Source organism: Anguilla rostrata, chromosome 8 (assembly GCF_018555375.3).
Source record: "Anguilla rostrata isolate EN2019 chromosome 8, ASM1855537v3, whole genome shotgun sequence".
NCBI classification, from domain to species: Eukaryota; Metazoa; Chordata; class Actinopteri; order Anguilliformes; family Anguillidae; genus Anguilla; species Anguilla rostrata.
Genome location: NC_057940.1, coordinates 8914251 through 8940123, shown reverse-complemented (window position 1 = coordinate 8940123; position 25873 = coordinate 8914251). Strand labels below are relative to the sequence as shown.

General features: G+C 48.7%; 1 protein-coding gene across 10 annotated transcripts in view; it reads right to left on the bottom strand.

Annotated features, from left to right (window-relative positions):
* Nucleotides 1–904: 904 nt before the first annotated feature.
* The window catches only part of asap1a (ArfGAP with SH3 domain, ankyrin repeat and PH domain 1a), a 106841-nt gene continuing 81872 nt past the window's right edge, over nt 905–25873 (bottom strand). For 3 of the 10 annotated variants that reach the window (XM_064346234.1, XM_064346241.1, XM_064346237.1), the window contains 18 exons: nt 24573–24660; nt 24295–24343; nt 21740–21903; nt 18123–18256; nt 17666–17757; nt 16415–16601; nt 14096–14181; nt 12327–12442; nt 11718–11785; nt 10363–10470; nt 9645–9861; nt 7351–7425; nt 5825–6022; nt 4024–4099; nt 3848–3912; nt 3056–3552; nt 2349–2471; nt 905–1903 (listed from right to left, as the gene is read on the bottom strand). In XM_064346234.1, the coding sequence (XP_064202304.1) occupies nt 1829–1903; nt 2349–2471; nt 3056–3552; nt 3848–3912; nt 4024–4099; nt 5825–6022; nt 7351–7425; nt 9645–9861; nt 10363–10470; nt 11718–11785; nt 12327–12442; nt 14096–14181; nt 16415–16601; nt 17666–17757; nt 18123–18256; nt 21740–21903; nt 24295–24343; nt 24573–24660 (2418 nt within the window). In that variant the 3' untranslated portion in view covers nt 905–1828. The remainder of the gene's footprint in view (nt 1904–2348; nt 2472–3055; nt 3553–3847; nt 3913–4023; nt 4100–5824; nt 6023–7350; nt 7426–9644; nt 9862–10362; nt 10471–11717; nt 11786–12326; nt 12443–14095; nt 14182–16414; nt 16602–17665; nt 17758–18122; nt 18257–21739; nt 21904–24294; nt 24344–24572; nt 24661–25873) is intronic. The other 7 variants (XM_064346236.1, XM_064346235.1, XM_064346242.1 and 4 more) reach the window with 7 other exon arrangements.

Below are 25873 nucleotides of genomic sequence, written 5' to 3'. Positions count from 1 at the left end.
AATGTAATTCCAACTCTCCAACCAGCCCTGTGAAATTAAAACACAACTACTGAAGTGTGGTCGAGGATCTGCTTTTCGTTAATACCTTTAGGCTTTTGCTTTTGCCTCTCAGAGGGAAAAAATAATAATAATAATAAAATGAAGGAGGAACAGTCCGGAACGTCGGGAAATGTCCGGACGGCGGTTTGAGAAGACGACTGTCCCCGAGGCTGGTGTGTGGAGGGTGAGCCCCGTGAAGCCGTCCCTGCTGCCGAGCGTCCGGGTGAGAGGCCGCTCCCGCCGTGTGGTCATCGCTTCGCTCGCGAGTCTGTGTCAGAGGTCGCGGGGGCAAACGAGCCGCCTCCCCGTGTTCATCCACCCCGCTGGGGAGCAGGCAACTCGTGGGCCGTACCAACATGGTAGCTTTCAGGAGCAGGGGTGGGGAGAGTGCACCTTACAGGGGGCTGTACCAAGATGGTAGCTTCCAGTGGTGGGGGGGGGGGGGTACCAAGATGGTAGCTTCCAGTGGTGGGCAGAGGCTTGCATCTTGGGATGGGCAGTACCAAAATGGTAGCTTCCAGTAGTGGTGGTGGTGGTGCGGGGGGGGGGGGAGGGGGGGGGTGCACCTAAAAGGGGGCTGTACCAAGACGGTACCTTCCATTGGTTGTGGGGGGGATGCACCTTGGGGGAGTTGGAGAACCAAGATGGCAGCTTTCCAGGGCCTGTTAACACATTTTAACCTGCGACCACACACACGTGCAAACTGAACTAGGGGCTGTCACAGCCCCACTGTTGCCGGGCTTAAATGGAGGAGGCGGCAACACAACAAGCAGCATGTCGTATCGGACTTCGGGTGCAGACCGAGAGGAACGGCGTGGCAGACAGGCTCGGACAGTCTTCTTCAGCGTGGAATGATGTAGTGGTCTTTGAGTCCGGTTGTAACACATAGGTGAAGCCCCGCCCCCAGACCATTGCTGATGCTTGACGGACAGCTGTAGGACTACGCTGCGGTTCCGTTGCCACGACAGCCGCCGCTGAGAATGTGAGCTTAACTTCACAATTTTTTTTTTTTTTTTTAATACTAAACAAGCAATTAAGGATCGACTTAATGAATATATATTTCGTCCTTCAACGTGCCACTGTAGGAAGATTTAAGATATTTAAAAAAACAAAAAAACAAAAAAAAAAAACATTTACTTTGCTTCCCAGTCAAGTGCTCCCTTTACAGAGAGAATGTAGGACCGATACATTAATCTGCTCCTAACGTAATTGCCTTCGCCAGAGCTTCCGAGGTTTCCAGGACAACAAAGAGATGATTTTGACGGTAAACAGTCGAGCTAACATGGATACAATTGGAATAAGACCGCCTCTCTTAGCAGGCAGGGAATCATGTGTGCGCACATGTATATGTACATAAATACATACATGAACATATGTATGTCTGTACACACATATGTGAGCATATATATATATATATACACACTAACAAGTTTATACATACATAAATATATGTATACACATACATACGGTAACAGCATCGACGGAGATGTATAGTAAGTGCTAGATTCCAAGGATGGCTACAGCAAACCCAGTAAGGCTTACCGGGCTCCAAGGCTATGATAATACTGGTAAAAGACGGGGTAACGCGGTTTATATACAGTACGCATGTACTTCGCCATCTTCGGCGAGGTAAGCCGGGGCAAGCTTCTTCTTAGTTACCGTTTTTTTCGTTTTTCTGGTTTGCGACAGCGGCTATGTACAGGGGTGGCGCCCTCAGTCTCGTGCGAGGCCGAAGTGGGGCGGAGCTTGTGCTAGAGGGAGGGGCCTCACACCTGCCCGGCCCCCGGGGTCATTCGGACAGAATGTGCACGAAAGACATGGGGAAGACCCCCTTCCTCTCCGGCTGCCCTTCGATGTGCCCGATCTAAAGTGGAGAAAACAGACGGAGACGAGTTGCAGAAATTCGTCGAGCTCCCATGTTTATCCGAGGCATGTCTTGAACCCCCAATTTCACACACTGAGGAATTTCAATAAGGGGCTTAGTAGGGGGCCTGTGACAGCCTCATAGGAAGCATCACAGCTATCTGAGCAAAATAAACTAGGGCAGGGGTGTCCAAACCTATCTGAAAAAGGGTTGATATGGGTGAAGATTTTTTTAGCCCAACACCATAACCCTTGATTCAACTAATCAACCAATCATGGTCTTCAATTAGTATCATGATAAGTAAAATCAAATGTCTTAGTCTTCGTGCTGGGCTAAAACAAAAATCTGTACCCACACTGTCCTTTTTCAGATAAGCCTGGAAATGCCTGAACTAGAGTCTGAAGAGACTAGTCAAGGAGACGGGTTGCCGTGGAGCCACACTCACCCACCACTCCTGGTCCTCCTCTCCAGTCACGATGATGACCTCGCCCTCCACAAAGGTGAGCTCGTCGTCGTTGTCCGCCTGACAGTCATAGATGGTCTTCACCCGCCTGGCTTTGGTCTTTCCCTGGAACGCGAGTCATACAGGTAATTCACAGAGTCATGTAACTTTAGTCTGCAACTCCAAAACCATGAATTATTCTTGCGAGGTTCCCAATCGAAGAGCAAGGGGTCGATAGTGAATGAGCTGCTACAATCCTGCACCCGGGAACCCTCCCTTCCCTGGGTGATAATAGCGGGAACTGTGCACCACCCTGCATAGCTGCTGGCAGTAGTCGGCATGGAAATGGTCCGGATTCTCAGACCAAACCGTGGGGGCCATCCATGCACCAGAACAGTGCCTTAACAGGATGAACCACTCAGCAGCCCCACTCATGGACTGCTTTTAAATGGATAAGGAAATAATGAATTCTGCAGACTGTACAGCTTGAGGCAGGGCTGCCCAACCCTGTTCCTAGATTTCTATTGTCCCGTAGGTTTTTGCTCCAACCCTAACAAAGAACACCTCATTCTACAGCTTGAGATCTCACAGAGCTGCTAATCAGTAGAATCAGGTGTGCCAAATTAGGGTTGGAGTGAAAACCTACAGGACCGTAGATCTCCAGGAGCAGAGTCGGGCAGCCCTGGTTTTAGGTGAGCCTGGCAACTCACCGTGTTAATCTTCCTCGGCAGCGGGACGGGCATCTCGCCGGCACTCGCAGGGGAGCCGTCGGCGTCGTCGCTCAGCTGTTTGGGAGAAAGCTCCCCCTGCTGGCCGGAGGCCGGCTCCTCGGGCAGCGGCTGCGGCTTGGGCGCCACTTCGTCGGGGGGCGGCTTCGGGACGGGGTCGGCGGCGGCGCCCGTCCCGGCGGCGGCGGCGGGCTTCGCGGGGACGTCGGAGAGCTGCGGCTTGGGCGGGAGGTCCTTGAGCTGGGGCTTTGGGGGCAGGTCGCCCAGCTGAGGTTTGGGGGGTAGGTCAGACAGCTGGGGCTTTGGGGGCAGGTCGGAGACTTGAGGTTTGGGGGGAAGGTCGCTTATTTGGGGCTTCTCCGCCAGGGGGGCTTTTTGGGGTGTCTCCGCCGTCTGCGGAGGCTTCTGGAAGGGTTCAGGGGGCTGGCTCGGCTTGTCCACTGACGGAAGATGGATGGTGTCGATTTTCCGCAATGCCACTGAAAGAAAGAGATCCAATCAAAACGTCTGCTATCCATCTTCCTCTTCATTCTCCTAAAATAGCTTTGTAACACACAAGCAAATTTGTATAATGTGGCTCATTTTCTTAAGAATTGTATTTTTCAAATGAATGTTGTGAATTAATGCACCTATGCAATTGAACCTATTTGAGTTAAGTACTCATTGTTTTTTGTGATTATTACTTTATTATTATTTCTAATGCTTAAAGCTGAAGCGTATTTTGTTCAGCATCATATGAAGGGGCTCAATTTGAAGCAAAAGGAGATGGTGTACCTTTCTGAGGTAGTTTGGGAAGAACCCTTGGACCAAGTGTAGATTTTGTGTTACTGGAAGTAGCACTGCAAAAGTTACAAGGGAGAAATCCATTAAGTGCCCTTGTCAACGTAAACCAAAGCAAACAGAAATTTGAAAATATTCCTTTTCTGCCTTTTTTTGGATGCCTTTTATACCTTTGCTGCTGCGGAATGCCCTCAAACTTGCTCGCAGGGGACGTCCTGTTTGTGGGAGGGGGAGTGGAGTCGTTCCCTGTAAGTGTCACAGCAACAGGAGCTGAAGACTGTCTGTTCTCCAGCTGTAAAACTCACAGCATCAAAAGACAACAACACACCACAGGCTATTCCCAGGGGCATATGGAGAGGGACTCGGCAGGATCAGTTCCATCACTTGCACAGACGCACTGATACCGATCAGGAGACTTGGGAACCTCGGAAGGTCACATTGCATGCAGGGTTTGGACACCAAAAGGTGAGGGTCTGAGGAATAGAGAGGGGAACGCTGGACTGAGCTGCCCGTTAGCTGCGCCGAGCCGCCCGTTAGCTGCGCCGAGCCGCCCGTTAGCTGCGCCGAGCCGCCCGTTAGCTGCGCCGAGCCGCCCGTTAGCTGCGCCGAGCAGCCCGTTAGCTGCGCCGAGCAGCCCGTTAGCTGCGCCGAGCAGCCCGTTAGCTGCCGAGCCCCTTGAGCAGCCCGTTAGCTGCGCCGAGCAGCCCGTTAGCTGCGCCGAGCAGCCCGTTAGCTGCGCCGAGCAGCCCGTTAGCTGCGCCGAGCAGCCCGTTAGCTGCGCCGAGCAGCCCGTTAGCTGCGCCGAGCAGCCCGTTAGCTGGGCCGAGCAGCCCGTTAGCTGCGCCGAGCAGCCCGTTAGCTGGGCCGAGCAGCCCGTTAGCTGGGCCGAGCAGCCCGTTAGCTGGGCCGAGCAGCCCGTTAGCTGCGCCGAGCAGCCCGTTAGCTGCACCGAGCGTCCGTTAGCTGGGCCGAGCGTCCGTTAGCTGGGCCGAGCAGCCCGTTAGCTGCACCGAGCGCCCGTTAGCTGGGCCGAGCAGCCCGTTAGCTGCGCCGAGAAGCCCGTTAGCTGCGCTAAAGGTCTGGCTCTTACTTGCCAGCTAATGGAAGGGATTCTGAGGGTTGAGAGTTATAATGACTGTCATAAGCAATGTGCTCAGGGAAATGGCAGTTCGAGTGTGTTTTCTGAGAAACCTGACCACTCAACGAGAAAGGAAGGCTACCCAGGATTAATTCTGGCATTATATTCATTCTGTTCTTCTTTGTGGACCAGTTTAACAGGAAAAAATATAATAAAAACTAAATACAGAACTGCACAGTGAAACCTTCATTGTTAATTCAACTCTAACAAGTCCTTTTTGGCCACTTGTACTCTGGAGATTTTACTGTGTAGAGGATTTGGCATCCACTAAAAAACAAGATGGACAACAAAAAAGACAACAAGAGAGACAAACGGACACTCTGAAAGAGGGAGAGGAGGTCCACTCCCGGGCGTGTCCTTTGAGAGGAGAGCCTGCCTTTCGCACCGACCAATGGCCATTAGTCACCCGCCCACCAATGCCATGGCTTACAGCACCTGCCACATCACCATGGAAACAGGTTTGTGGCAATGAAACGCGAGAACACTTTAGCCATCACGGATTTGTTTGTTTATCGTTTGTAAAGTGCAAGCAACGTATAGAGGACAACTTAGATTGTGAAAGAACCAAAAAATATTTCGGCTTTCAAAAAGTCTCATTCTAATAATACCCACGGGCTGTAAGACTTATGGAATTCGCAGTTTTCAAACTGAGTTTTGTGTCCTCCCAAAAACAGAGTTGTTCTCCGCTTACTGGTTGTACAATCAGAGCATTTACAGAAAATAACATTTCACAGCATTTAACGTAGACATTGTGCTTCAGTGAGCACCCCCCTGGCTTCCTGTTTCTTGATTAATGTTTTAAAAAAAGTTTTTGTTTTTTTTCTTTTCCCCACCTGACTCACCCCAGGGGATCCCACCTCTACTCTGGGGGCCGTGAGGTAGCGGGCTGGGCGGGTCGGACAGGGTGCGTTTGTGTCCAGGGGGAGGGGGCGGCGGCCTCTTCTTGGACAGGGTGGAGCTCCCCCCAGGGGTCTGTGAGCTCAGAGGGAGGGAGGAGGGAGGGCCGGAGGAGGAGGAGGAGGAGGAGGGAGCTAGAAGAGCGACAGATACAACACAGGCTGTGATTGGACAGGCTACCCCCAAAGGGCCAACCAACCACACCCCTGGGGGATGGGGATGAGGGTTCTAGACCTCGTCTGTAGAGAGGGGCGTGGCCAAGGGTTAGGAGGGGGTGTGGTTAGGGTTTACAGGGGGAGTGGCTCTCATCTCCAGGGTCGGCCTCTGCACCTTTCAGACTGGTGGGACACGCCTCCACCAGACATCGACAAAACCGACGGCAACACAAAATCGCACATATTCACACATTAAAACCAGCACAAGACATGGGATAGGGCAATGGGTAAAACTTGAATAAGGTGTGAAAGACACAGCCTTAAGACACAAATCCTGAACCTCATTAACTCTTTGAATACAATGCAATCACTGTTCACTGTAACCAGGAGTAAAACACCAAACCTTGTCCCTAGAGAGCCATGGGGCCTTTTTTTCCCCCCCTCTTGAAAATCAGAAACAAGTACAGACCAAAAGAAATTAGGTGAGGTGCATTAACCGCGTAATCGCCCATTTTAATTGGCCAGTTAAGTGTGATTAGTAACAAGGAGAACCAGCAGACCCTTGTGCTTCTTCAGAACAGGGTTGGGGGCCCCTGCCATAAAATATAAGGCACACTGATGCCAAGAGAGCAGGATGCCAGTGAAGTGAGTGGATTGGTGTCTTTAGTGCCTGTAACTAAGCAACTCTAACTCTCTACGGTCTTCCATCTCAGCTGACATGTAAACCAGAATAGTGTTTACACCTACTGGTGCCAAACTGGACAGTTCCATAGAAACAGAGTGGTTTCGTTGCTGTGGACGCATCAGTAGTCCACCTAAACCAAATTTGGATAACCCAGATTGTAAACTTAGCATGTTGCTAGTGTTTCTCTACCCTCACAGCAAGAGTATAAGAACCCTGCAGGCTAGGGAGGCAAGGATGTAGTTGAGGAAGTTGAGTGCATTTTTACAGGAAATGACACGTGGAGATGTCACACCATAGGCCAGCTTAGAGAGTGCAAGGAGGAAACACTGAGCAGCTGAGCAAGCGAGAGTTAGACCCATCAGGCTCGACCGGGGCCTGACTGTAGTCACGCAGGGAATTCTGGGAAAATTAAACCAAAACAGCATACAGAATTTCCTTCTGCGACGTGTAGGAGCCAGAGCTAGCAGGCTAGCAGGCAGATAAGAGGGAGCTCAGCCAGGAGAGAAGGGATTACTGTACATTCACTGGGGAAGGGAGGGGGGGTTGTGATGGGGGCGGAAGTGAACGGCATTATGGGAAGGGATGTTTAAATATGAAAAAATATTTAAAAAGTGATAGTCACTGCTGATGCACGGCCGGGAGCCGGAGAAAGTGGCGTAGTGTGACGTTGGAGAGCCAGTGAAAGCCAGAACCGGCACTGTCAGGAAAACAGAGAGAGAGAGAGAGAGAGAGAGAGAGAGAGAGAGAGAGAGAGAAAAGGAGAGAGAGAGAGGAAACAGGAGAGAGAGAGAGAGAGAGAGGGAAACAGGTGAGAGAGAGAGAGAGAGAGAGAGAGGGAAACAGGGAGAGAGAGAGGAGAGGGGAAGGGAAGAGAGAGAGAGAGGGAAACAGGGAGAGAGAGAGGAGAGGGGAAGAGAGAGACAGAGAGCAAGAGAGAGGGGGGGAAGGGGAAGAGAGAGAGAGAGAGAGTTAGTGAGAGGGAGAGAGAGTGAGAAGGAGAGAGAGAGAGACTCTGAAACACATGAAGGGTGCGTAGAGTAAACCCAGGAAAGGGGTTTTTGTTGGGTGCACCACGTGAACGTCAAAGGCCAAACCAAAAGTCTAACCACACCTCTTTCACAGTACGGTGGGGTCAGACTTTCTACTCTGTCCTAACAGTCCTGTCAACCTCAAGAAACTTTCAGTTTCCTTCTCAATCAGAATTTAAACCTGTTTGAGAAATGGCGCAAAAAAAAAAAAAAAAAAAAAAAAAAAAAAAAAACTTTTGTGAATCTGCATACGTCCGGCGAGATAGAATTTGGGGTGTTCCGTGGAGCGTGACCCCGCGCTTGCGAGGAGACGCCGGTCATCTTCGGAAAGCAGCCAAGCCGAAGCAGGAACACGACTAGAATACATGTAACACCCGGGTCTGGCCAGTGCGCCGAAGATCCGTAATCTTGGGCGGGGGCGCGGTTATCTGATCCTCCGGGGGCCCGAGGCGGCGGAGCGTGTCCTCTAAGCGCAGCCCCCGCCCCCCCCCCGCCCCCCCCTCGCTCCCCCTCTCCGTCTCACTTTCGCGGGGCCCGCAGTCACTCATTCCTGAAGGTCCTTATGTAAGCGGTCATTAGCGGCGCCTCCTTCCTGCTCCCGGCGATAAGGCGCATTCCTCGGCCGGGCGTGTCCGGCCGCGAGAGAGCGCGCGCACGACCGATTGCGCAACCGGGCACACGGGAGCTCGTAGCCCGGGGATACGGTTTAAAAAAAAATGTAAAAAAAAAAAGCGACAGTTAATAAATATGCGAGTGTGGCTCTGTGTGTGCGTGTGTGTGTGAGAGAGAGAGAGAGAGTGTAGCTCAAAAATGAAATGCAGTAAACAGGAAAAACCGAAAATTTGAATCAAACCTAAAAAACAGTGCAGCGGAATGAAACCAGAAAGCGGTACTTTGCAGAGTTTAGTAATCCGCCAAGGGAAGTCGAGCCGTGTGAGGTTTAAAAATAAAACCGTGCAAACAGGAAACAGAATAAATAGAACCCAGCAGAAGAAAGTGTCATAGAGAAAGAACGGAGAACTATGCCGCGTACACCTCTGTAATCTGCTGAGGGAAGCCAAGCTGAACAAAATCACTTTAAATCTAAATCATATAATCATACACCTTACTCACAGGTGTAAGGAAAGCAGGTTAAGCCTGGCACCATTGGGCAAACAAGGCCTTTTTTTTTTTTTTCTGATGATGACAAGCCACAACCCAGAATAACCATATTTGGACACATGTGACCTCTGATTGGACGTCTACCATCCACTGACTCCACCCACAAAGAAACAGAGTTATATCTCAGAGAGGAATCAGGATATCACACAAACAGTGTGTGTGTGTGCGCGCGTGTATGTGTGTGTGTGCGTGTGTGTGTGTACATGCGTGGGTGTTTGGGTGTGTGTGTGTGTGTGTGTGGACATGCATGGGTGTTTGGGGGTGTGTGTGTGTGTGTGTGTGTGTGTACATGCGTGGGTGTTTGTGTGTGTGTGTGTGTGTGTGTGTGTGTGTACATGCGTGGGTGTTGGTGTGTGTGTGTGTGTGTGTGTGTATGTGTGTGTGTGTACATGCGTGGGTGTGTGTGTGTACATGCGTGGTGTGTGTGTGGTGTGTGTGTACATGCGTGGGTGTGTGTGTGTGTGTGTGTGTGTACATGCGTGGGTGCTTGGGTGTGTGTGTGTGTGTGTACATGCGTGGGTGTTTAGGTGTGTGTGTGTGTGTGTGTACATGCATGGGTGTGCGTGTACATGCGTGGGTGTTTGGGTGTGTGTGTACATGCGTGGGTGTTTAGGTGTGTGTGTGTGTGTGTGTGTGTACATGCATGGGTGTGCGTGTACATGCGTGGGTGTTTGGGTGTGGGTGTGTGTGTCTGTGTGTGGACATTTCAGGGGACGGTTAACCTCACCTTTGCCGGCGTTCCTGGGGGGCAGCGGGGGGGCGTCGGCGGTGGGCGAGGTGGGCGAGTCGGTGGAGGGGCTGTACGTCTGATTGGTGAAGGCCCCGTAGGAGAGCCGCTGCTTGTCGCGGTGGGCGGAGTAACCGGGCAGGGACAGCTTGTCCTGGGGGGACGGGTGGCAGAAGCTCTGGGGGCGGGGGGAGCGCTCCTTTTTAATGGGGCTCGGCTGCGAGGGGGGGCAGGTGGGGGGGGGGGGGCACAGCTGTTAATCGGGCGCTACAGTTCCGCACCTGCAGAGAGCACGCTCAGGACATGGTGGGGGAGAGCAGGGAGGGGCTCTTACGCTGTGTCAATAAACTGCTCAGTCATTTACCAATACCGTGACAGCCCTTCCTGGCTCTACACTTCAGCTGCTGGTTAAGTGTGAATTTGGACTTTAACCTACTCACCAGAGGGCACATAAGGCTGTAAAGTGTGTACGCTGGACTGTGTCTGAGCTCTAAAATGAGCCGGGTTTCAGGTTGCGTAGGTGTGTCTATCGCGAGGGAGCGTGTTTGAGATTGTGTAGGTGTGTCTGTATCGCGAGGGGGAATGTTTGAGATTGTGTAGGTGTGTCTATCTCAAGAGGACGTGCTTGGAACAGCCGAACGGGCTGGGCTGTGCTTTGTTGGGGATGAGTATTTTTTTTTTTTTGGTCGGTATATCAGGGTTGTGGGCGGGGCCGAACCTTGTCGTCGAGGTCGTCGTCGCTCTCGTCGATCTCCTCCAGGCGCAGGTTCCACTCGTACTCCACGTGCACGTGAGGGTTGAACTTCCCAGCGGCCACCTCCACCAGCTGGAGGAAGAGGCAGCGCACAACAGTTACAGTTACAAAGTCACTGTGACATCACTGACTCTCCATGGGCTTGCTGAAAAGAGTTTTTGAAGCCTGGGAAATGTAGTTCATGGGCTCCGCCATGTTGTACAAACTGGGGCCAGAGACTGCTCACTCCAACACTGCCTATCACATTCTAAAGGCAAAATTCAACATATAACACACTACACTAATTAGCACAAATGAATACTATGCTAAGACACGTTAAACAATAATTTTCTCATTTTAATTTCTTTCTCTGTATTATATACTCTTTAATGCAAACAGAGGCATGATAATTTAACGTTATTTTTTTTAAAAGCTCAATCAGTACGCCTGAAGGCCATTTGTAGTGACAACAGGATTCCTGAACAAAAAGCTTCTAGGAATGGGGAAAACTGGGGTCTGTAAGTATTCCTAAAAAATCTGCATGATATTTAATAACAAGACTAAAATTAGGCCATACGCATCAAAAGACCCAGCCCTCTGTAAATGAACATTCCACTGCTTCCAGAACACAATTAAGTCGGGCAACGACATGCCGGAGCAGCAGCGCGGAGAACCTCAGGAATAAAAACGCAGCGATCGCTGGCCGTTAATAGGCGAGTGGGCAAAGCCACACTGGACTATATTTCCCGCCGTCACCTGCGCCGCGCGACTCTACTGCCGCGAGCGCAAAATTACGCGCATTCATCAACCAAACCGCCACTTCGAACTGGCTTTCAGAGTCCCGGCCGTTCGCTGCTGTGGCCTGTGGGAATGTTTGGCTGCCATTGCCACCTTGTGGAAGTAAACGGTACTGCTCTTCCAGTTTCCCAAGAGAAATAGCCCTTCAGAAACAACCATTCTCTCTTATTTACTTCACAAAATATTCAATTAAATATTTTGTGAATTAAATAAGAGAAACCTGTTAGGGTTACATCTCTGATCTAAAAGGAAACTGGATTTATTTTAAGTGAAACTAAGGTGGTGGCACTCTAAATTCACACTCGTGATATATATAATGGATAAATATAACAATTGGCCCTGGACCAAGATATCAAATACAAAGCTTAAATCAAAGCACGATTCTACTCTGAAAATAGCTCATTTTTATTATATGAGCTTTGGAGACACAGCTGCACAAATCATCTTCATTACAAAGTGTTTAATCATTTTTGGTGCAGAGAACAGCTGAATGAGGCCTTTGGGCCTCTCATGTATCTGTTCAGACAAGAATAAAGCCATACCGGTTCTTCACACTGGGAGTTCTTCAGTCTCCTGGCAATGTCCAGCGCAGTCTCCCCGCCCTGATTGGCTGAAAGAACAAGCAAGGTCACGTGTGATTGGCTGATCACATGCACTACAGATCTTCTGTCTCTTCTATCTACTGTGTTCTTGTGGATTCTGTGCATGCATGTGTGTGTGTGTGGGTGTGTGGGTGTGTATGTGAGTGTGTGTGTGGGTGTGTGGGTGTGTATGTGAGTGTGTGCGTGCGTGCGAGTGTGCGTGTGTGTGCGAGTGTGCGTGTGTGTGTGTGCGCATACATGTGTGAGTGTGTGTGTGTGTGTGTGCGTGCGCTTGTGCGCATGCATGTGTGAGTGTGCGTGTGTGTGCGAGTGTGTGCGAGTGTGTGTGTGCGCATACATGTGTGAGTGTGTGTGTGTGTGTGTGCGTGCGCTTGTGCGCATGCATGTGTGAGTGTGCGTGTGAGTGTGCGTGTGAGTGTGCGTGTGCGCGTGCGTGTGCGCATGCATGTGTGTGTGTGAGTGTGAGTGTGAGTGTGAGTGTGTATGTGTATGTGTGTGAGTGTGAGTGTGTGTGTGTGTGTGTATACAGTATAAGCTGTATTCTCTCACTGATGTCGGTGGCTGGCTTGCCCCTCAGCAGCAGCTTCAGGCACTCGGGCTTCTCGTAGAGGCAGCAGTAGTGCAGGGCCGTGTTCCCCCTCTCCGTCTGCTTGTCCAGGTTCCCACTGCAGTGCGCACACAGACGCACACAGACGCACACACAGACGCACACACACGTATACAATCACACACACAGACACACACACACATGCACGTGCACACAGACACACACACACACACACACCGGTTAAGGAGGCATCCTCACGTCCTCAAAACCACCCTAAATCACATCTGGCAGACGCTCTTGCCAAAGACACCGCCACAGTGAACAGAGTAAGCGCGCGTAATGCAATAACGTGTTTCACAGGACAGGTTCAGTACGACAAAATCTAATAGAACGCTCAGCCAATCTGGTAATCCTATATCTATTCAAATCCGTATTTGATTAGAGCTAAACTGAAGGCTCTGCAGTCTCCCCAGAGGCCGGGTTCCTGCTGGCTTTGCTGCATCACCGAATCAGCAGTGGAAGAGAGTTTAATACTGTAAAAACTGCCATGATTCAATTTCCCCTCCGCTCAGTCACTTCTGCGAAGCGAAACGAGGTAGAAAACAGGCCTCTGGCGACTCGGAGAGTTAGGGAGGCCCAGCGCAGAGGCAACAAGTCCTTACAAACAGGGAAACAATTCACTCTGCGTGAAGCACTTCATTCCGATCCCCGCTGGCAAAGTAAAGCTTAGAATGCTTACCCAAACAAAACCAACACAGACAAATTTCATTAATATAATAGAACTTGTAATATAAACCAACACAAAATTACATTAGCCCCTTGATGAATAGGTTTTTTTTTTTGTCAAATTCTTTTTCCCAAAATTCTTAGCCAGTGTTCTAGAACTCCATTGCTCTCAGTTACCAGTAGCGATTGTTACATCATCAGCATTAGAATGTTCAGATAAGAACATTCTAACCACATTGTGACCTCACATCTCAAAGGGTAGAATAATTTGAACAGCAATTAAACCATTCACGCCTATAAGCAAAACCCTGCGTAACAGTTTAAGATGCTAGTTTTCTCTGATGGCGACTCCAGTCTCGGTCTGACGGTGAGGTATTACAGACTGTGCAGTGCCTGTTTTAAACGGTCACGCGCAGGATCCTGAGTTGCCAGCGCAACCGTGTGTGAACTCCTGGCACAAGGCTGCAGCCCAAATGGCCCAGATGCCGAGCGCATCTGGAGGGCCAGGTGCTGAGGGGGAAAGGGAAACTGGCCTGACCCCGGCCTGACCCCATTAAACCGGCCGCCAGGCCCCTCCCACCCCACTCAGCTCATCTGTCATCGCCCACCCCACATCACCCTCTCTCAGCGACTTTTAACTCAAGCACAAAAACTTCGATAAACTACAAAGCAATTTCTATTTTCTCTGCAACAATGCATCGTTTCCCGCAGAGGGAGAGGTCTGCGATGCAGCTTTGAAATGGTGGTTTCGGTTCTCCATCTGGGCTGAATACGTTCCTCTTTTTCCTCACAAAAACCCAACACTAATACCTGTTTCTCGGTAAGGATTAGTGCAGGACTGCTCTCACTGAAAATCTACCAGACTCTTAACGCAAAAATATTATGCATGCAAGTCCACCTGAGACACAGTAAACAGAGTAAACTAATGAGAGCACCACCACAATAAATACTGCCAACAGAGTATAATGGGGGGGAACTACCACTATTTGACCAATCAGACAGCCCCATGTGCGAGCCTGCCCAATCACCTTTCCCCAACGCTTACCTGTTCTGTACCAGGAAGTCGACCAGGTGCAGGGAGGTCTGGTCCGCTGTCCGCACAGAGAAGTGGAGCGCCGTTTCTCCAGGTTCCTGCAGGGGGCGATCACAAAAAAAGGACAAGCTCAAGTTGAAGTTTTGGCAGCATTCAGCAGTCATTGCACCAGGTGCAGGTGCATTGGCCAAGATCCAAAATACTCCTGCGGCCATTTCCTCTCATTAAAACTGATTTAGGATCACAGCTCATCAAGCAACCAGTGATGTAATAGAATCAGCGTTGCCAAGGAGAGCTGGAAACTAGTTACGAAACAGTACCCCTTATGGGCTTTATCACATAAAAAGATTCCATTTGCTTTACAGTGGCCAGGGTTGTCCTTCAAATAGTGATTGCACAGCTCTCCCTGACAGCTTTTCCATATACAGTACAGTCATATAGGTTAGCCTGGTCCTAAACTTTAATGCACTGATGCTAGGGCAAGTTTAAAGTGCAGAAGTTGATCGCTGTTTCCAGTTAATTCTCCATGTGGATTCAGGCCAACCTTTTTATGTTGATTCAGACACATTGCACCTGGGATAACAAGAGACACCAATTTTATCTACAACATGAACATGGGGATAACAGCGGGCTTCTGTGTTTGTACATGCAGAAAATATGTATTACCATTTCCTGCTGGTCAGGGCACATTTCATGATGAAGAAATGGGTTACACCAGACCAAAGTGTGCTTCACTGCACTCCAGTTATTATGCCAATAAATCAAAATGACAAAAAAAAAAACTGCACTGCAATTACCTACAACAATCGGGGGGAAATTCCCATTTCATTTTCTCATTTCCCACAGAGGATAAAAGCTAATGCGCTCTCAATATTTAAAATTCACGTTATTGGCCCACTGGGCTACATTACCGCCTGCGATTGTTTGGGGGGGGGGGGGGAATACATGCACTGCAGGCCTGTGTGTGCTGATTACGGACCAGTCATGTAAATTAAAATCCATAGGAAGCCATTTTGGCTCTCTGAGACACAGAGACTGGAAGACGCCGTGTGCTGAATGTGTTTGTGTGTGCAGCTTGGAAATACTCAAAAGCACAAACCGGTGGTTTTCCTGAAGACGTTTACCTTTTGGGAACTTTGGGAGTTTTAAAACCCACACAGAAAAATCTTCAGTGTTAAATCAACTCTTACAGAGTATCAGACCTGGGTCAAATAAATATTTGATTTGGATTCAAATAATTTTCTCCAATACACTCACTGGTATATTGGAGCCTATGAAATGCTCTCAGAAAGTACAAACCCTTTCTTCTAGGCCTCTTGACAGGCTCAATTTCACCAGGTAAGATCAGCAGAGCACAGAAAAGTATGTGAATCCAAAACAAATACATATTTGAACCAGGTCTGGTACTGTACATATGAAAGGAGGGCAATGCACTCTGCTGAATACGGCTGAAATAGCTCTCACACACACACACACACACACACGTGGGAGTAAACAGAAAACCGATCGGGAAATGAGCAAAGAAGTTTCCGGTGAGAATTCCCTAGTGATAAACGCCTGGCGCACACCTGGCTGAGAGTCTTACAGTATGCTGGCCTTTCATTTTTGTATTTTTGGGAAAGGGTATTATACAAAAGTTCCCTAAACACAAATGCTATTTGCAGTGATGAACTGAATCCCATAGCAGGCACCACTTCTGAGCCCAGAGAACGCAGCTACATAATGGACAAGGCAAGCTGCGCGGGTGGAATTCCTGTAGCTTAGCAGCGCCGCAAGTCACCTGGGTGAATGCACGGGGGAAACAGCGGCAGGTAATACAGCATCTCTGATGCCGATTGTGCCAAGGTCAAGTCAAGCACCAGTCCAGCCACGAGCCACGCTATGGAGGTCCCTGTGGAACGGCCCTGTCTGCATCGTTAACCCTGCAAACGGGATCTGCAGAGAGTCGCTATCCGCGACGCTATCTGTCCTCCGCGCTACCGGAGGGCTGCGGGCCAGGGGTGGGGTGGGGCAAGGTGAGGTGGGGGCAGGAAGAGTAAGGTGGGGTGGGCCGGGGCGGGTCTGTGGGGTGGGGGCCGAGTCAGGCAGGGCGGGAAAGGTGGGGCGGGGCAGGGTCAAGCAGGGTGGGGCAAGGTGAGGTGGGGGGCAGGAAGAAGTAAGGTGGGGCGGGCCGGGGCGGGTCTGTGGGGTGGGGCAGGGTCAGGCTGGGTGGGGCATGGTGGGGAGGGGCAGGAGTCAGGACTAGGGCAGGGTGGGGCTGCGGGGCGGGGTGGGGCTGCAGGGTGGGGCGGGGCGGAGCAGGGTGGGGCTGCGGGGCGGGGCGGAGCTCACCAGGCCGGTCTCGGGCAGCGGCTCCATAAGCTCCACCCCCTCGGCGTACACCTGGACGAGCGCCAGCAGGTGGCGGGACTTCACGGCGTCGCACAGCTCGCTCATCTTGGCCGCCGCGGAGACGCAGTTCTTCCGGGCGAACTTGTGGTCCACGTACTTGGCGTTGATGAACTCCTTCCGCACCGTCCTAGGGTGGGTGGGAAAGGGGGGGGGGGGGGGCGGGTGTGAAATTAAGGAGGTATGAGTCACTAATCGGAGAGCGAACGCCCACTTTTTATCGCCGCTGGCAACGTTACAAGCGAGACACCTACGGCAATCCGTCCATATGCTACCGCCTGATTGCGGGTAATTATTTACAAACTTACGGTAACCCCACAAGTACAACATGACTCACAGTCTTCATTAATATACCCCGTAATAATACAAGATGTGTGTACAAAAACAAAGTAGGCGGCGCACGCACAGCGAATAAACTTCAGCGTGTTTTAGAATTATTCACTCATGAATGAATAAATTATTAGTGTGTGCCTGACCCCCCCAGCCTTATCAGTGTCACCCTGGGGAAGGCCAAAATGTTGGCTAAATATTTATATTATTTTTAAGACAACATTAATATGTCACACGCCTTTTGTTCAACATAAGTATAAATAAAAACAACGACGACAGTATCCGCGGTAACAGAATGAACACTTCACTAGTACCTCCTCGTATACAACATATACGATACACACAACCAAAAGGAGAATAATATTTGTGTCAGCAGGTATCTGAAAATAAGACTAGTGTTTAGCTGCAAGTAGCATATATTATTATAACCACCATTGCTGACGGCTGGTTTATGGACTCTAAAACTCAAAGTGCTTTTCTCCTTTGGGCAAAGGCTTCAGACCCTCATATAGACGATGTAAACTGCTAGATGTTCAGGCCCTTTAAAATCAGCCAGCAAGAAATCCAACCATCTTTTTGCACTGGCTGCAGCTGTTTATTGCCCCTATAAGCCCTCAGTCAGACAGAGCCCGTGTGCATGCCCCTTCCTGAACTAACGAGGCACTGTAGATTTAACCTTTTGAACAGTAGGTTTGTTTTGGAATGTGTTGTCAAAATTCTAGAATTGTCAGTGTTACAGAATTCCATTGCTTTCAGTTACCAGCAGTGATTGTTACATACGCATGAGAATGTTCAGCAGAAGAACATTCTAATCACTGTGAACTTACGCCATAAAGGGTTAACCCTCTCTGAAAATGTACTCACATGTCGCTGGATGGGGTAGGCTTTGGTGAAGGACAGGGGAGGCTTCCTTCGAGAATTTCATTAAAACTAGCGTTTCCTATGTTCTTGGCCAGCTGCACAGGAAACAGCCACAGAGGATGATTAATAAAACACACACGCGCGCACACAGGTACTTCCGCCAGCACACAAACGGAACAGAAATGTATGCAAAGAATTCTGAAAAGTAGCTTGCACATCCACCGACTTACTAGTTGACTAAAGCTGATATATCAATGAATCTACTGAGTTAATTAAATCCGTGCACGTACGGATGGTTCTTCGATACAGTAAAGAATATTAATTACAATTAATGAGAGCTCCATAGTGATGAGCTGATGTGTATATCTAATATCTTAATCCGACATTTACTGTACTATATATAACCAATATAGTGTGAATAATAATGTTACTATATGGAAAATGAACAATGGAAACTCACCAAGAGTTCAGAAGTTCCTAATTTATCGAGCTCCATGGACTGGATGCGTGAGATGTGCACCCCCATTTCTCTGTGGATGCCAGAGCACTCGATACACGTCAGGATCCCCAAGTTGGTGGACAGCCATTTTGGGTCTGAAAAGAATGAAGGAGCAACAGGAATGTCCCAAGAGGAAACTCTTATTGCCTTATATAGCATTTCACAACCTAAGCCATTCTCAGTAATGTTAAATATGTAAATACCAAATATTAAAAATGCACTGCCTACCGTCTGGGTTAATGGTTCTTGCTCATTCCGACAATTGAGCTTCTCCTCCCTAGCTCCCCAGTGGTGGAATGAACTCCCCATTCCCCAAACCACTTGATCACTGCCCATTTTCTGCCGTGGTCTGAAGACGCATCTGTTCAGACTCTACCTTGACTAACTTTAACACTATTCCTCTGCAGTGTTACTCCCCATTTCAGATCACCGTCTTATAACACTTGAGTCCTTGTATCTTGATCTAGCACTTTCATGTTATACTTTTATCTTCATCTAGAACTTTTGTTTCACTTGTACTTCCTGCCTCTCACACTTGGTCTTCTGACAATTATATGTATGTTCCTGTGAGCCCTTGCCCATTCGCACTTATGTAAGCTATTTACACTGGAAGTGAAGTGGGACAAACTTCAAAATGTCTCACAAGGCTCACCCCTGCAGTGAGAAGAATGTAGAAAATGTCTCGGCTGCTGGTCAGTATCGCATCACACATGCAGTAACATTTGTCAGACACAAGAGGGCGCATGATGCTCTTGGCCTAATGGCCTTACACCTGCAGCAACAAAGTTTGGATAGCGGCCACTGTATTTTCAAGACCATGCACTTCACGGACATTTTGAATGCCTATAAAAGTGAAGCATATGTTCTTGAGATCGTAAATCTCTTAAGTGTTGGAGCATGACAGACCTGAAATATGTGAAAACTGTCACAGTCCATCAACACACCAGGGATGAGTCTTTTACACATTTGAGGAGTGATATTTCATTCACCACCAAGCTGACATAGCAGAAGTGAACACACAACACTCTCCTGTAACCTTGGTGATGCTGCAGCAACACAAACTTCACAATTTCAATGCTGTCGAACGAAAAACTGTTTGAACTTTCAATTCCTTCACTGGAAAAATTGGAGAGACAATAATTGCAAGTTATCTTCTATTTTCAGGCTTGTGCTCTATTCGCAAAAGACATCAGTGAAGGTGTAGGTAATCGTTATATAGAAACAAATGCTTTATTACCTGAAAGTATTTGATTTGATTGGCTAAAGAGTCCACACATCTTGCTTTTAAGGCCAATATTGGCTGCCGATTGAAAGGAAACCACAAATACCAGCAGCTGGAGCACGTAGCTGGAGTTTGACGCCCCTGCTTTAGGACAATGTCTTTTCTTGTTTTGTTATTTTTGTTTTTTTGTTTGTTTTGAGCTGAAACACGTTGACACTTCCTCCCCAGCTAAGAGGGCTGAATAAAAACTTAACAGAGCGCAGGGTGGACTGAAAAGGAGAGACATAACCAAACGAAAGGCAAGAATAGAAAGTGAAATTGGCCGCTTCCCGGACATAATGAACGTTTAATCATTCTTCTATTGACCACTAGGGGGACACAACAACTTGATAAACAGGATGACGGTGTTGTTGCTGCAGTTCAGTTCAGTGGAAAACATTGCGCCATTTCGCCCCCTCTTTAGTTTTGTGCTGCATTCACAGAATATTTAAGCAGGCACGGAGGTCGGGATCAACTGACACAGCTGCGCGAGTCTTAATTTCGCGGTTAAGAGAGTGCAGTGTTTTTTTTTTTGGTTTTGTTTTTTGTTTTTTTTAAACAAAACTCTGCCGACCCATCAGTGCGCAAGGACACTGCTTGGGGGAGAAAGAGCACGCGCTCGGCATCTATCCCTCGTTTCGTTCGCTCGCTCGCTCATTTGCAGTCCGCGGCGGGCTACAGTACGGCAGTGCTGACTCATCACCGGAGACGCAGCGGAAAAATACGCGAAGCAGAGACGGGTGGCAGCAGGTGACCTTTAACGCGAAAGGAGATTTATCTCCGAGCGCAGAGCCGACATGCGTTTGGAGCGGTACCCGGGAGACTGCGAATTTAATTTAGGAAGGGCACGTGCCAAATCCTGGAGATGAGGCGCCTCCGTCTCTACGCCTGAATTAAACTGGGTACCATGTCATGTGACTCTGGTCAAGCGTAGCCCAAATGTTAAAACAGCAGAGAAAAAGGTGACGGTTCAGATTTGCTTATAATGTTTAAACGACAACTAATTTTCAAACTACAATATAGCACATAAAAGTATCTCGAAATTGTATTAGTAGGAACACTTGAGCACATAATCGCATTAATTAAACCTATTAATGTATCCTGCAGAGCAATTAAGGCCTGGGCAGGATGAAGGTCACCAAGCTCTAATATAACCATTAATTTATACTGAGAGGAGCAGGCTCTTTAGCTGCTGACCCATGGCCTGCTCTGTCCAAATTAACGTCACCCCTGGTACATACTCCATTGCTCCATACCCACACACAAAACAGGAAGAGAGGTGTGTGTGTAAATAACAGACTGTAAAACATCTGGCTCCACAAAGGCAGTGCGTTTCTTTGTGCATTTCAACTGCAAATTTAGGCTTAACGTGCCAACAGTCTTCAAAATCTGTCACTATGAGCATGTGCGTTGTGTTCTGAGGCACTGACACAGTGACACCGTACGGCTCGTCACCGCTGGAGGCCTCGCGTGTGAAACGCGCTCTGACCGAGGCTGTGGCGAGCGTGTGAACCGCCAGGACCGCCAGTGAGACGACCGTGTGGGCAGGTGGGGGGACTGCTGAGTGGGGACTTTCTAAACTGCAAGGGAGAGGAAACCCACGTGTAGCGCTGGGTCAATTCTAAACCGCTCGCATCACCTTCAGCCACGTGCTGTTTTATTCTCGGCAGGAAGTCCAAAGCCACATTTTTAAGCCATCGCTTAAAAACATCCTGAGCCATGTCTAGAAAGGCACAGACTTAACTCTGAAGTTTTTTGGAATGTTTCTCAATATTAAAAGGTTCTAGAATACTCTAGATCTCCATTGCTCTCAGTTACCAGCAGTGATTGTTACATCATCAGCATTAGAATGTTCAGGCGAGGACATTCTAAATCACATTTTTGTGACCACGTCCTTCAACAGAAATCCAGCGCTTTAGCATTTCAGCTGGATACAGGCTAGCAGGATAGCCAAAGCTCAGTCTGGTATCGTAAATAGCATGAGCATCTTTTACAGCTTCTGCCCTGACTGAACACATCAGTGTATTTATGATGCAACCGGTGTCTGGCTTCATGCACTTCCTTATCTACAACCCATTTATTTATTTCTACGTGCATTCTTTTTGGAAAATTGTTAATAAGGCCCGAAATAAATTACTACTACTACTACTACCACCCTCTACCAAGTGCTCGGTAGAGGGTTGTAGTTAATTTGTCTGAGACCTTTGTATACATCATGTAATTACACTAATAAATAAAATGAACAAACTAAGTTGTGATGTGAACAGATGCTCAGTTCTTGCGCAGACACCAGCGACGCGTGCATGCGCGTGCCCACCTGCAGCCCCGCAGTCGCAGCAGACCTCGTTGCCGGGCATGCGCAGCACGTCGTCGATGATGGCCTTGGCCAGGTCCTCCAGGCTGTCGTCCCCGGCGCTCTGGTCGTCGCGGAACGCCATGTTCAGGGCCTCCTCCTTGCTATTGGTCAGCACCGAGATCCAGCTGCAACGGGACACGCCCCCCCCCCCCATGCGTCAGTCACCGCCCGCCGCGCCGTGCACCCCGAACCTCACCCGGGACGGCCTTTTCGCTTTACCTCAGCGTGTTTGGGCCACGAGCGCGCCAACCTGCTGCGCTCACAATATGCTAATATCAGAATCCATATTCATATATTCATGTTTATATGAAAACAGTGATTCATGCATACGAGTACACAGCTTGTAAAAAAAAAAAAATGGAAACAAGTGTTTGAATAATAAGAGGTGCTGGTAATCCTGTAATGGGGTACAGTGCTTTTTTTACTGGCATAGTTTGAGTGCACTCATACCCTTAGACTAGCTCAGTGTTAAAATGTTACTGAACACTGAATGAGCATCATCATCCCTCAGTGGTTTGAGGGACGTGACATCCGAGCAAGCGCGAGTTGATTGGCTATCTCTTGCAAGATTGGCGTCATATTCCTCCTGTATAATTCCAGATGCTGGTAGTCTCTGCACACACAGGCCATATTGGCCTCACATACTGTAACAGTCCAACAGCCAAATTAAGTGACCGGTTTCGCTGTTCACTACTTGTATATTTTTCACATACAAATATGCACATGCATAATGCAGTACATGCAAATTCTTACAAACTCATTCTGTGCATGTCAACTACAGAGGCGGTTTTCTAAACCTGTGTTCCCGCCCCCTCCAGGACAGCAGCAGTCCTAACTGGGGGGGCGGCATTGAAGTATAAATGCGACCAATCAGGACGTAGCAGCGATGCAGCAGGACGCTAACAGACCGCACGCCCGCGCTCGGTCAGTGACCTTGGTCCACCCCCCCGCCCGGCCGGCAGCCGTCCCGCTCCCCCTGGGACAGAGGGGCCGTTTTAGGAAAGCGCTGAGTCAGCTTCTTTGCCCTGAGCGGGTCAATATTTCTTTCATAAAGCTGCTTTGGCCGGGGGGGGGGGCCCCCTGTCCCGTACAGGCTGATTACAGGCACTGCTGACACCCCACCCGTCCGCATCCCCGTTCCCAAAGCGAGCCTCTAAAGACACAGCGCTCTCTCGTTTTCACCGCCATTTTCTGTGATTTATGAGCTCGAGCTGCAATCCTGAACTTGTCCTCAGTAATGAATTATTTATCCATTTTGTTTTCTCGCTGAAGTTGCCGCTGCGTTGGGGCCGGTCGTTTGTAAGATGTCCATTTATCTACTTGGGACATCCCGCTTAAATTAAAGGGGGAAACAACTTTTTTTTTTTTTTTTATTTATTTTTTTTTTTTTTAAAAACAGCACCAACTCTCCCGGCCCTAAACGTTCCCGCCAGACAGTAAGAGTAGAGCCCGGAAAAATCAAACCTCAGAAGCTCTTAGCTGTGATTAATGGCACTGCAGCAGTGTGATGATAATACATCCTTTTATCTGGGAATATTTCCTCCAGAGGCCTGCCGCAGGTAAAGGTGGTTAAATATACGTCTGTTTCTACAAGACAGGGCCGCCACTGTTGTGTCGGCTGTGGATGTGTCTGGTGAATTTATCCTTGGTGCCCAGAGAAAGGTCTTGGTTGGGTTGCAAAAACCAAGCATTTGCAGCCATTCATTCACAAATGTACTTGGGCTGGCCTGGTATGACAAAATACCTTCCTTGCTTTATTCAAATGTCATGAAACTATATTCACATAACTTAAAATTAATTTCAAATTCCAAGTTGTGCTTGGTCCATCTGAGTGTGTGTGTGTGCATATACTTTACTGGACATTTTTAATAGAATGTAAGATCAGACTGAATGGGCTTTTTGTAGGACATTTAAATGGACAAACAGGAGTTCTGTCCCTGTGCCAGTCAAGATACCAAATTTGCGTGAGACTGACCTCCATTTTAAGGTTTCCTCTTTGGAGAGTGTGCGAAGCAGGTAAGAGCAGTCTGGCTGACCTCAATTGCACATGAAAAACTTCCAGAATTGCCACGGCAACAGGCAGACCACAGGTAATGCAATGCAGCACTTCTCCCAATTCAAAAATCGATAGATGTTTTTCCAACGTGAACTGACTTCTCATTTTTACGTCAACCAATTTTCTATAGGTCCCCTGAGGCAGTTTTATGAAAAATTAATCACAAGTGAAACCTCTGTGATAGCAGTTGCTGCATGTACAACATTTGAGGGGGAAGCTAACAGAAAAAGGCCTTTGCATATGACCTTGAATGTGGCTGCATGCTAATGCAGTCATGCTAACGATACTGCTGGGTGGCACGGGTGTACTGTGTGATACTGTGCTCCATTGTTTTGATATCTGAACTGGATTATTTTCAGCGAGACCCGTAGGGAAAAGACTCTCATTCAAGGACACCCACCCACTGCCCACACCGCAATACACAAAATACACAAACAGACACACACACACACACACTTACATCACAAACTCTTGTTCATCTTCTGCTTGGAAGTGATACGTCCGATTATCTGCGGGGGAAGATTCAACAGGATAAGCAACGAGGCAGGTTACAGTTCAGAAAACCTCTCCAGGGGTGTCAATCTCTCTGTATACCCATTCATCTTAGCTGTCTATCCATCCTACTGACCCCTCTGGCCTATATCCATCTATCTACATCATCCCATCCATCCATCCATCTATCAATCTATCAGAGTGAGGAGAGGTGCCAGGGCAGGGCGTGGCATTGGGTGGACTCACGGGAAATGAGGTCGAAGCACTTCTTGTCCTCCCCGCTTGGTTTCACCTGGCAGGTGAGCAGGTTGAGTCTCACGGGCTGCCTGTTGGACTGGAGAGACACACACACGGGAGGGGGGAGGGTTGATATCAGTTCAGACCACTGTAAACAGGATTTACACCATTTACACCCAGCTAAGAGTAAGTGTCCTCACAATGTTGCTGCCATGGAGTGGTGATGGTCTCACACTGACAGAACATTCCACTAGCATCGAGAGGACATTCTGCGTTAGCAGGGTAGCTGGTATTGCATTACTGCAGTACTGCAGACACGCTAATGGGATTTTTGCACGACAGCTAGCCAGGAGTCAGAGCCAGGTGAGTGACAGGAGGAGAGAGATTAACAGACAAAAAAAACACCCACGGCTTGTTTTTTTTATCAATGAGGATTTTATCCATAATACCCTTAATATGACAACGCATTTGAGGAAAGAACTGTATTGGACTGCAAATCCCTTGAGCCGAAAAAAAATGGTTTATTGGTTTATTGAACCAACAGATATTGAAATGTTTCAATCGGTCCTGCTGGCTCAGAGCATTTTCGAAAGAGAGGTACGTAAAGCAGACGTAAACACCAGAAAAGGTGTGAAGTCATTCTGGCGTGAGTGCTCCCACGCAAAAGAATCAGGTTCTTCCAAAAACCTTCTCCCACAGCAAAGTCAACTACAGCTGAAGACACGGGGATCGTATGAGCACGCACTGCACTTGCAGGGACCCTCTCTGCATGGACGTACAGGTCTAATGCAGAACACCACCCCCCCCCCCCCCCCCTTTGGCCCTACTTGAGAAAACGCACCGCGCTCTCCCCTACAGCATAATGAGATAATAACTCCCACGCAGGCAATTACCAGGCCCGCGATTTCGCATTACAACAGGGTCGTGCACCCGCTGGTTCTCCAATTACCCGCGCGGTGGCACCCAGACACCAGGAGGACAGGAGTCAGCGCCACAACTAAAAAGGCCATTTTAATGCCGTGTATTATAATAACAATAATTTTAAGGACAATAAAGTTCTCCCACACTGTCAGTGGCCAGCGGGAGAGGCCGTTCGAGCTCCTCCCTCTTCCTCTTTGTCGTCTAAACTGCCCCAAACGCTCCATCGATAGAGGGGGGGGGGGGACAAATTTATAGCCTATACCTTCTACTCATGAATTAATATGACAAGGACTGACGGAGAATAAATAATTTAATGAACGCTTTGACTCTTTAATGACTCTTTACTCCTGTTTTTTTTGGTGTTAAACATCAAACTGTCACACAGCACC